Source organism: Tenrec ecaudatus, chromosome X (assembly GCF_050624435.1).
Source record: "Tenrec ecaudatus isolate mTenEca1 chromosome X, mTenEca1.hap1, whole genome shotgun sequence".
Taxonomy (NCBI): Eukaryota; Metazoa; Chordata; class Mammalia; order Afrosoricida; family Tenrecidae; genus Tenrec; species Tenrec ecaudatus.
Window position 1 is genome coordinate 166,894,324 of NC_134548.1, and position 11,407 is coordinate 166,905,730.

General features: G+C 59.3%; 1 protein-coding gene across 1 annotated transcript; it reads left to right on the plus strand.

Annotated features, from left to right (window-relative positions):
• Positions 1-7,036: 7,036 nt before the first annotated feature.
• Positions 7,037-8,779, plus strand: DUSP9 (dual specificity phosphatase 9). The gene is made up of 3 exons (XM_075538868.1): positions 7,037-7,497; positions 7,764-8,207; positions 8,425-8,779. Exons 1-3 carry the CDS (start codon positions 7,065-7,067, stop codon positions 8,739-8,741), a joined length of 1,194 nt encoding a protein of 397 aa, XP_075394983.1. The 5' UTR covers positions 7,037-7,064; the 3' UTR covers positions 8,742-8,779.
• Positions 8,780-11,407: the final 2,628 nt, after the last annotated feature.

Consider the following 11,407-nt stretch of genomic DNA (forward strand, 5'->3'; position numbering starts at 1 on the left):
GAGGGTGCATAGGTGGGCCTTGGTGGGTGGGGGTTTCCAGTCTTCATTCCTCTCCACTCTGCTTCCCAACAAAGGCCCCTGAGGCTACCAGTGGACTAGGGTGGGAGCTACACAATGAAGGGGACCCCCATTCCTGCCTGGAACTGTCTCTGCAGAAGCCAGGCCAAGGACCCTGGGTAACAGCCTCCAGGCCACCTATCCCTAGACAGCGGCCTTTCCAGAGCCCCACTTCAGTGGTGCCTGGGGCCCTACTATGGGCTGAGGCTGAGACAGGGCAGCACCATTTGCATTGGCCCGTCTGCCCACAGGGCCCAGTATCAGCCCGGGGAATGGCCCTGGTGGACCTCACCACTGGACCAGAGAAAGTCCTCATTGCTTGGAGCTTCCATACTCTCTCTTCCGCCCCTCCGGGTCTATAAGGGAGGGGACAATAAGTTCTCCGCTGGGTGACAGGGTGCAGCAGAGAGGTTTTGATTGCTAGAGACAAGTCTAGTGGCCAGGTCAGTCAAAGGTGACTCCAGTAGACAATACCCAGCCTGGAGGTCAGCCACCCTGAAGACAGGAAGCTGTCCCACTGTCTGAGGCTACCTGCTTGCTCCTGAGTCAAGGGTCTTGTCTTGGTGGTCCCTTTCCCACCCCTGTCTCAGGTCCTGAGGGCACTGGCAGTTCTAACATCCATGGGAAATCTCTGAGAGTCGGCAGCACTACTTTTGAGCCTTCCTCGTGGCAAATCTCTCAAAGGGCCCTCGGAGGGTGACAGAGGACAAGGGCCCTCCGGTGGCCTGGACTCTAGGGCAGACAAGGCCCTCCCTAACGCCAAGGTTGTATCGAGTTTGATGAGTTCATACCTCATGACTTAGCAGCCTGGGAGCTGAAGGCAGCATGATGTTGATGAAGCTGCAGTCCCTCTCTGCAGGTCACTGCCCAGCCCAGGTCCTGGGGGCTTCAAACTCAGTCCTGGGCTGCTGTGCCCAAATCTGCATCTCGCTGAGCCCTTAGGGTCAGCAGACGGCAGAGGGGGAAGGAGGTCTGTGGTGACTAGGAGGTCTGTGGTGGGAAGTCACCGGAGAGCAGCAGTCGACCTGCCCCAGGTCCTGACCCTGGGGGCCTACAAAGGAAGTCTCTCAGCAAACATGGATCTGAACCCCTTCCCCTTCAGGAAACTCTGACTTAGGAATGAGGGTGGTCTGCTAGGCTGTGGTAGTGGCTGGGGATTCTGGCCCACCGAGGGGACTGCAGCAGCAACGCCACCCCCCCTCCCCCCCACCACCACCAACACAACCCTGCTCTGGGTCCTGTCCCCTGGGCCTCACTTGGGCCAGGCTGGCCAGGATGTGCCCCCCTCCAAGCCAGAAGGTGCTATCTAGTTCACTGCATGTGGGGGCAGGGTAGAGAGAGCAAGACTATAGGGGGCCCCTTGCCACCAGCATCATCCACAGAGGCTGGGAGCTCCGTGCTGGCCCCTCCATTCCCCCAATCGCCAGCCCTGGCTCCCCTCAGCCCTGAGGAGGCTGTCTCCCTCCTGTCAGCTGGCCAGCAAAGAGTGGCTTGGGAAGAGGGTCTAGGGCTGGTACTGGACATGGTACAGGCAGATGGCTGGAGGAGTTCTTAACCAGGTTAGTGAACCTGACCCTCCTAGCCAGGAGGCATTAATGGCCCCTCAGAAATCAATGGCTCCCCAGGCTGGCTCCCTGCCCCTGCCCCCTGCCTTGTCTCCCTCCCATCCCTGCATGGCGCTTACCCCCTGGGGGCTTGGCTGGCCTGTCTATGACTGTGACCACTAGATGAGATTTGGAGCTGATAAGGGGCCATTCTAAGTGCCAGGTGTCACCCAAGGGGCACCAGCTCTTGGTAGGGGAAGCAGGAGTTAAGGGCATTGGGGGATCCTGAAGGGATGCAGAAGCAGAGGTGAGAGGAATATGGCTGAACCAGACCAAGACAGTCCCCCACAAATAGTCTCCCCACAAATAGTCTTGGACAGGCATGCACCCATGTGCCCAGCCCCTCGGTTTGGAGTGCAATTCAGTTGGGTGAAGAAAAGGTCATATCAGAAGAACCCCGAGGTCACTGACCCACTGGGAGGCCCTGGTGCCTTCAGCTGGGCCAGGCCTTTGGCTTTCCTGAGAAAAAATGCACCTACTAACCATTCTCGTCTCTGCTGGGGGTTCCAGGGGATGGCTTCCGGGTTTTCTTTGGAGAAGCATCAGGGGTTCCAGAGGACGTGGCATCTGGGTAGGGAAGGGCCTCTGTTGTGCCACCCTGCTGAGGGCCTTGGGATACAGGGGGAAGCTGGAACTGGTCACTCCCACTCTGAGGCTTGGAAGAAAGACAGACCTGTAGGTAGGCAAGAGGGCTGGGGTGGGAGCTGTGCTCCGGAGGGGGCAGCATCATTCAATCCAAATGGTCCTCCCCCAGCCTTTCAGCTCTGAGTCACTTAAGTACCGGGGGTTAGTGAGTTACCCCTTGAGAAACTCATCGGAATCAGCTCCATGAGCCTCCCCATGTGTCCCCCCATCTCTTTCATTGGAGTGTGCTTTCTCCTTCCAAGTGACAAATGGGTTGTGTAGAGTCCCATAAGATAGAGGCACAGAAGGAGGGACTGGCCCTGCTCCAGCTGTACTGGGTGTGTGTGGGGGGTGGGGGTGTCCCAGCCCCTGCCCCCCCACTATTTCAAGGAGCTAATGTCCCAGTCCAGTGGATCTTACAAACTAGGCATGCCCAGAAGTGTGACCTGTAAGGAGTGTGACCTGTAAGGAGCCACTCCCTCAGTTCCCCTACCTTTCACAGGGAGACATTTCTGATGGCTCGCCCTTGAATGGGGGTACAGCTCGGCTCCACCCCAGATGCGTGTTCTCAAAACGTGAGAGAAACCAGTGGGCGCTGGGGCGTGGGGTGGGGTCAGAAGAGTGACGAGGAGTTGCTGCCTAAGACCACCCAAGCCTCTCCGCTGGCAGCCGAGTGCCAGTAGGAACCCCGCACCGCAGGCCAGCCCACCCCGTGCCCCGTGGCCCCTCACGGCGGTTGAGCCAGGCAGGCCGCGCCCCTCCGTGCGCCCTCCCCGTGCGCCGCCAGCGACAGTGCCCCTCCTGGGCAAGGGAAGGAGAAGCTGGCGACGGTGGCGGCGGCGGAGGCGGCACTCGGAGTTTCCCTCCAGCGGCGGCGGTGGCAGCGGCTCCCGGGCTCCAGGAGAGGCCGCCGCCCCGGGCTCCGGTGGCGCTCGGCGGCGGCGGCAGCAGTGGCGTTTCCTGCCGCCCAAGCTTCGGAAACTTCCCGGCGGAGACGCGCGGAGCTGGCGCAGGGAGCCTGAGTCTAGCGGAGCGGAGGTGAGCGGAACACGCACGCCCTGAGCCCCCGTCGGGCGCGCCCCACCCTGCTCCCCAAAGCCTGGCGGCCCGCACCCACGGGCGCCGCGCGCCCCCCAGGCGCCACGGCAAGCTGCACACCCGCCCACAAACGCGCGCAGCCCACGCGGCGGCGGAGGGCGGCCTGCCATGCACACCGTAGCAGCCCCCCAGCCCACCACCGGGCCGGTGGAGCCCACAGCCCTCAGCAGCACCACACCCGGGACACACCCCATGGCACCGGCACTAACGTCGACGCCCCCACCATGCCAACTCCCCCGATGCCCAGTACAGACACCCCACCCACGTTGCCAAGTAGAGGCACTGCTGTACACCCACACCCCAACCAAGCCCCCACATAACCCCACCCACGTGGTCCTCCCACGGGCTGTCCCAGCTGCACAGTCCGTGTCCCCGCGCCCATGTCCACAGTCCGGAGCTGCCCGGGCACAGCCCGCACCCCACCCCCACCCCCAGCGCATCCAGTCTGACTGCCTCCCTTCAACACCCCTCTCGCCCCCATTTCAAATAACCTCCAGCGCCCCCCCCCCCCAGTCCCGGAGACGTTCCCATCACTTCCCCACCCTGTCCCGTCCCCCAACTCGCCCACCCACCACCCCGGGCCCTGGAGCTGCAGGCGCCCTGGGCTCCTACACGCACCGGCTTGACTCTCAGTGCCTTCCCTGGCTTTTCCCTGAAGAGATAAGGAAGGCGCTGGGGGCTCCCCCCCCCCCCCCGTCGTTACTGGATGGCGCGGGGTGGGGCGCAGAGAACAGGCTCAAGAGCACAGGCGGCTCAGCTGGGACTCTAGGGCCACCGACCTCACGCCCCACGTGGTAGGTGGCTCCGTGAGGGCCGGGGTCTGCGTGCTGTGCGTGTGGCTGCTGGGTGGGCACGTGTGCTTGTGCGTGTCTGGATGCGGGGGAAGGGGCAGGCAGCGGGAAAAGCAGGCGGCACCCTCCTGGACTCCCCAGTGCAACAATTGGTCGCACTCCTGCATGCCTTTCTCGCCGCGCTGGGCTGTGGCCAGCTGGGGTCGGCACACACTGGTCTACCTGGGATGAGCCAGCTCAGGAAGCCGCCCCCAGTGTAAGTGGCTCAGCTACCAGACACTGAATTTGGCAGCAACGCTGACTCTGAGACTTGCGCTCCTGGCCATGTGACCGGGTCGCGCGCGACAGCCGAAATCCAGCCACCTTGCCTAGTGGAAACGTGCGGGGCGCCGCTCTCCAGAGGCTGCGAGACCAGGGGCGCGGGCGGCATGCGCCTCCAGAGGATGCCGTACCAAGGGATACGGAGGCAGGGGCGCCCATCCCAGGGATCTGTCCGGAAGCCTGAGAGGGACAGGGTGGGAGCAGCGGGCGCTGAGCCCACCCTGCGGCTAGTGGCTTGCCCGCAGCATGGCTCCATCCACTCGAGAGGGTCTGGCCAGGGCGCTGCAGGGGGCCTGAGCCCCGAGGGGGCAGGGATAGGGGGGGAGGGACTCTTGGCTGCGCAGAGTCCCGCAGTGCAGAGATGGCAACAGGTTCCAGGCGGTCCAGAGCTGGCGCGCGCGCGCGCGCGCACACACACACACACACACACACACACACACACATTCCCCAGTTCTCCCTCCGGCCTGAGAGCCTCCAAGACGTCGCCTGCAGAGGAGGCTAGAAGATGCAGGCTCTGGGCTCTTAGGGAGGGCGCAAGACCAGGCAGTGTTTCCTTCTGTTGTGAGTCAGAACCGGACTGGACAGCACCTCACAACCGCAGGGGTCCCCTTCTTTCACTGTGAGGTCCCTCCTCCCCCTGTAGCTCCAATCACCTGCAAGAAGCACTCTCCAGAGAGCACCCCGACCCTTCTGGAGCTAGTTGCCTTCTCTCCATCCACACTGAGTGTCCACGGCAGGGCTAGTTGGCTAGAGGCCCTGTGAGGATCTGCTTGCTTCCCCCAAGCCTTTTCTCACCTTTCCCTGGGACTCCCGACATCAGGGGACATCTGCAACTGCCCTCGCTATGGAGCTGCCCGGTCTCTCTGTGTGCATCACTGTCAGAAAAGACGGCCGCTGTCCATCTTTCTGTGTAGACTATAGCTTTTCTTCCTTTTCATTTATTTTCTCCAGAGTGATTCCCAGAAGTGGTCAGAGGAAATGGATATTTTTTTCCTTGATGCATAGTACCAAATTAATTTCCAAAAGGGCTTTGCGGATCTATAAACCTACCACCAATCCAGCAGCCTGCCAATTTCACAGTAACTTTGCCAGCTCTGGGCCTTCTGATTTTGAAATGATTCGATCTTACTAATGCAGCAGTTAGGGAATGTTACTGTGTGTGTGTGTGTGTGTGTGTGTGTGTGTGTGTGTGTTGGTACCTTGAGTGTTGTTGGGGTTTTTTTTATTTGCTTTTTTTCCTCTGTGCCTGAGGGCTTTCGGACTTGATCTTCATTTTCTTGCCCTTTAGCCATCCTGGCCTTTAACTTCCTGCCAAGTCCTATGGATTAGTCTTAAACATGAAAGGAACAAAGGCAGATTCATCACATTGTCGAGCTTCATTGTCACACCCCGACATTACTGGCTTTGGTCTTGTAGCTACCGGATCTGTTAGCAGTGAGCACTGGTATGTCCTGCCTGGCTTGTAACCCTGGCCTCGGCTGAGCAGAGCCTGAGGTCGGAGCAAGGGGCAGTGATGTCTAAGTCCAACCTAGGTCTCAGGTTGACTGGGGGCAGCAGGAGGAGCTGGGGTGGGGGCACATACCAGGACTTTGTCTGGGGCCAGTGGCCTGTAGGTAAAGGCGCCAGGCAGGAAGCAGGACAAGTTGAGGAATTGGGGAATGTGGTCGGCACAGAGTTAGAGTAGCTCAGGGATCCTGTCCCGCCCAAGCCCTGGGGGGTGGCTAGGAGCTGTGGGGGGAGGGGGAGCACGATGGTCCAGGCTCACCAAATGAGTTAGTTTAAAGGCAAACTCTGGGGTAGAGGTGCTGGGCTTTGCCCCACCCCCATCTCCACTCCCACCCCAACCCTCCCCCTGCCTCCCGGCTGGGTGGCGCCACCAGGGAACCTGTGGCTGACCATTCCTTACTGGGCCTCTGACTGCCCTTGGCCTCTGCCCCGTCTTGTCCCGCCTCAGTGGAAGGCCAAGCTTAGCGCGCCACGCGCTAGGCCCACCCAACTGCTCCCGCTCGAATCCGTTGGCTCGCTGGCCACCCTGAGCCCTCCCCCGCCCGCCCTCTCCGCCCCCGCTCCGCCCCTCTCAGCGGCAGCCTAGCATCCAAAAGGAGCCGCTTCCCGAGTAGCAGCTGGGTCAGCAGCCAGCAAGTGACCAGAGCACTGGCGGCTCGCGGCTCGCTGTCCACGTGCGCGCCTCCTCGGCAGCCCTGCCTCTTGCCTCGCAGCCGGTTTCACAGACAGCGCCCTCCGACTTGTCGTGCCCAGGACATCCGCAAGTGGCCGCCTGCAGTCCGACCTCACTCTAGGTCTCTCCTTTTGTCCTCTCCTCCCCAGGGAGATCCAAACGGCTGGCTCAAGGAGGGCCGTCGTGGACGGGCCTCCCTGTTCTCCCTGAACCCCACAAGTCCGAACTTGGGGAATGATCGCGGTGGACTGAGAATGGGAGTGAAGGGAGGTGGCGATGGCCTTAGGTCCACCTGATGGGAACCAGGCAAGCTTCTTGGGGGGTCCAACTCACACCAATCTTCCCTCTCTCCGCAGAGCTCGAGACCCGACGTGCAGGGAGCCGGCCCTCATGGCGAGCTTGGGCCGCTCTAGCCTGTGGCTGAGCCAGGAGCTGTCGCCTCCTCGGCCACAGCTGCTGATCCTGGATTGCCGCAGCCGAGAGCTCTACGAGGCAGCGCGCATCACTGGGGCGCTCAACGTGGCCCTACCTGGGCTGCTGTTGCGCCGCCTGCGCCGCGGGAGCCTGTCGGTGCGTGCGCTGCTGCCCGGCACACCGCAGCAGCAGCCACCACTCGGCCCTGTGCTCCTCTACGACCAGAGCGGCGGGCGACTAGGGCGCGGGGAGGAAGTGGAACCCGAAGGGGCGGCGGCAGCGGCGGCAGCAGTGGCGGCGGCAGCGGCAGCGGCGGCAGCGGCCACTGAGGAGTGGGACACTGACTCAGTGCTGGGTACCCTCCTGCAGAAGCTTCAGGAGGAGGGCGTCCTGGCCTACTACCTCCAGGGTAGGTCCTCGAGACCCGCTGGGGCTTCAGAATGAATGTGGAGCCCCCAATTTGTAAGTTTGAAACCTGGGGGCGACTGGGCTGGCCTGACCTAGCTTGGGGGACTCTGAATGCAAGGCCATGTGTGGGAGGAAGAAGCAGGAATTTGCCTCATCCCCCCCCCTTCTCCCTCTTTAGGCCAAGGGCCTGCAGTGCCATCAGCCCCACCTAGGAACTTCTGTTTTTCTCCCTTTGAGGTGACTTCTTGGCCTCCTTCTCCCCCACAGGTGGCTTCAACAACTTCCAAGCCCAGTATCCTCACTTGTGTGAGACCAGCCTGCAGCCCAGGTCTGCCCAGGCGCCCGAACCAGCGCCCGTGGTAGGTCTGGGTAACCTGGACCTGAGTGCCGACTGCCACGACTCGGAATCGGAGTCCGAACGGAACCCCAAGAGCTACGTGCCAGATTCCGAAGGGGCCACGCCACCCCCTGCGGGGCTGCTGCCACCCTGTCCAGTCCAGATCCTGCCCAATTTGTACCTGGGCTGTGCCCGAGATGCAGCCAATCTGGAGAGCTTGGCCCAGCTGGGCATCCATTACATCCTCAATGTCACCCCCAACCTCCCCAACCTCTTTGAAAAGAATGGGAACTTCCATTACAAGCAAATCCCCATCTCAGACCACTGGAGCCAGGACCTGTCCCAGTTCTTTCCGGAGGCCATCGCGTTCATTGGTGAGTCAGCCGAGGCCGCCTGGCCAGCTCCCACCCCTCCCCCAAGAAGTGCTCCCAGTCCAGCAGGTAGACTTGTGGCCCCAGGGCCCTGAGCGGCTCTGGCTCTGTCTCTTCCTGGAGAAAGATGTGTGGTCATGGCCCCAAGGTGGTCTGGGCGGAGGTGGGAGAGTCGGGTGGACTTTGCTTCAGCCAGGCTGCTCCTCCCTGCCCCTCCTAGATGAGGCCTTGGCCCAGAACTGCGGGGTGCTTGTCCACTGCCTGGCTGGTGTCAGCCGCTCCGTCACCGTCACCGTGGCCTACCTCATGCAGAAGCTTCAACTCTCACTCAATGATGCCTACGACCTGGTCAAGAGGAAGAAATCCAACATCTCCCCCAACTTCAACTTTATGGGGCAGCTGCTGGATTTCGAGCGCAGTCTGAGGCGGTCTTGGGAGCAGGGCAGTGGGGGGCAGGAGTCCATCACCTCCGATGACCAGCCCTCCTTCTTCACAACCCCCAACAGCGATGGTGTCTTTGAGTTGGACGGCACATAAAGCCCTTCATGCCCACTGCCCCCCCACCGGGTGCTCCAGACCACCTCATGTAGTGGGGGAGGGGCGGGCAGGGTGGGGCCCCAGGAGGGGTCTCAACTGTAAGCAGGGGCTGGGGACAGGGGGTGGGGAGGGTGCTGCACAATACCTCACATGGCTCGTGGGAAGAAGCCAGGGGCCGGGGCTGGGGCTGGGGGGAGGCTCCAAGCAGGGAGCCCACTCAATGTGCCTGTTGAATCGCCACCACTTGCAGGCGGAACCGCTCTGGGACCTGCCTCTTCTGCGACTGTTACTTTTTTCTTGGGGGTGGGGGGGTTCCTGCTGTGAGAGAACATTCAGCTGCGGGGAGGGGCAGGGACAGTCCTCACTGGGCAGCGCCTTGACTGTTATCTTGACAGGACCTGGAGGCCCTTGTGACTCAGGGTGGTCACCTCGCCACCAGAGGAGATGTGATCTCGCTGGGCCGGGAGTGGACCGAGCTGCTCACCGGTCATTCTTGGCAGCCACACCCTGAAGCAGGGCCCGCACCTTTCCGCCAGGAGCAGCAACGAGCCCTGTTTGTTTTTGTAACTTACCACGTCATCGCTATAGTTGTTCTCCCAGAATAAATGCTTTGTCTAAGATACCACATCTAATGTCTTCTGAGTGCGTCTTAGGTTTGGGAAAGGCGGGGTGAGAGCCCCACCCCCAGGGCTACCACAAGGGACAGGGATGACATGACTGTTTGGGTCTGGCTCTCAAGTGCCGGCTGTAGCCTATCATGCTGGCCAGTCATTCGCCATTCTTAGTGCTGGAGTCCAGGACGCAGCCCATGGCCTTGCCAGAGCAGGGAAGGCAACCAAGGTGTAGCCTCAAAACAATTGGGGACCAGGGCAGATAGAGCAGTGTGGGGACACCCTAGAGTGCCCCTGACAATGAAGCCACAGCACCATTGGCAGGAAGCTGGTGGGGTTGGAGAGCAGTGCTGGTTGAAAAGGAAGCTGGAGAAGCGTGCAATGCAACCAGGAGGCCCTGGATGAATGCCTGAGCAACTGGGGAAAATGGACACTGAGCCAGGGAGAGGGGGAGGGGTCCTTCCTGACACAGTCACATACCGGGGTGGGGGTGGGGTGGGGGAGGGGACAGGACGTGACACTAACTAACCTTAACCCTAACCCTAATCCTAACCCTATGTCTAGCTCTAACCCTAACCCTAATCCTAACCCTATGTCTAACTCTAACCCTAACCCTAATCCTAACCCTATGTCTAGCTCTAACACTAACTCCAACCCTAGCCTTTGTCCTATGCATAGCCCTAATCCCAAGTGTGGTGGGCAGATCGGTGTCCATAGTCGCCTAATGATATGTGAATTTACCCTGTGAGGCTCTGGGCAGGGGCCCAGGGCCTGTGAATGTGCTCCCTGACATGGCAAGAGAGGGAGTCAGGAGCAGAGGTTTCAAACATCCCAAGTCCGAGGCAGAGTGAGACTGGAAGGTCCTGCTCTGAGGGCTTTGAAGGGCAAGGACAAGGGTGCTCTGCTCCAGCATCTCAGAGGTCTCTGGCCAGGGCAGGGGCAGAAGACCCCACCAGCCGGGATGAGGGGTGTGCTTCTCCAGACTTTGGATCTGAGTGGGAGGTGGAAAAAACAGTCTCAGGCTAGGTCTGTTTCCCAAATTGAGGGGTACTGCTCCCTGGTGGGCTCTGGGTCGACCCAGGGGAGCTGCAAAAGCAGATACCTACACTTTACCCTGAATTAATTAATTGCCAGGGGACAATGAATTATTTCTTTTTCTGAAAAGTAGTAGGACAAAGAAGTTTGGGAAGCTCTGACCTAGAGTAAGGACCAGTGGCGCACTGTGCACGAGGGAGCGAGAGGTGGCAGTTGACTCTATCCTGTCAGGGACAGTCAGTCACTTGGAGCTGGAATCGACATTTTTCTAAATCCCTCCCAAAAGGCCATTTGGTGGCATCCAGTACTGGAAGGATTTAGAAAAATGTCAGGGTTGGGGCGAGGACAGCATGCTTCTGGACTTATCTCAAAGTATCATTGGTTTAGTACACAAACAGGCTTTACTCAGGTTTCTATTTAACCCAACCCACTGCCATCAAGTCCATTCTGACTCACAGCAGCCCTGTATGACAGAGGAGGGTTCCCAAGGCTATAAATCTTTACAGGAGCAGACAACCTCATCTTTCTCCTGCTGAGTGGCTGGTGGTTTTGAACTGCTGACCTTATGGTTAGTGGTCCAATACCTAACCCATTGCACCACCAGAGTACTCTTACTCCAACTCAGCATGACCCTATAGGACTATAACCTAATAAAAACAGCAAAATGTAAAACATTCGTAGTTTGTTTCATTTTTTAAGTTTCAGATAAGATGATCTGGAGTAAGTGTGCCCCAAGTGTCTTTGAACCTAATATAAGGGTGATTATATTTAAAGAACTAAAGAGAGAGATTAAAAGTATAACAAATGAACAAGAGACTATTAAAGGCCCTCCTGTACTCTGGGAAAAGGGTCAAATACAATATCATCTCCAATTTAAAAATATGGTAATAAAGACGAAATGAGCTCCTGGCTAACTAGTATAGTCAACAGAGTTGAAGGATCCAAAGGAATTACCCAAAATGCATCACAGAGAGACACAGTGAAATCTCACATATATTTAATTGGATTTCTAGAAGAAGA

What these genes read in the sequence shown, in the direction of transcription:
- DUSP9 (XM_075538868.1), top strand. Translation starts at nt 7,065, where the DNA reads ATGGCGAGCTTGGGCCGCTCTAGCCTGTGGCTGAGCCAGGAGCTGTCG. An exon ending in CCTGGCCTACTACCTCCAGG is followed by an intron (nt 7,498 to 7,763) that starts GTAGGTCCTCGA and finishes TCTCCCCCACAG; the next exon opens with GTGGCTTCAACAACTTCCAA. An exon ending in GGAGGCCATCGCGTTCATTG is followed by an intron (nt 8,208 to 8,424) that starts GTGAGTCAGCCG and finishes TGCCCCTCCTAG; the next exon opens with ATGAGGCCTTGGCCCAGAAC.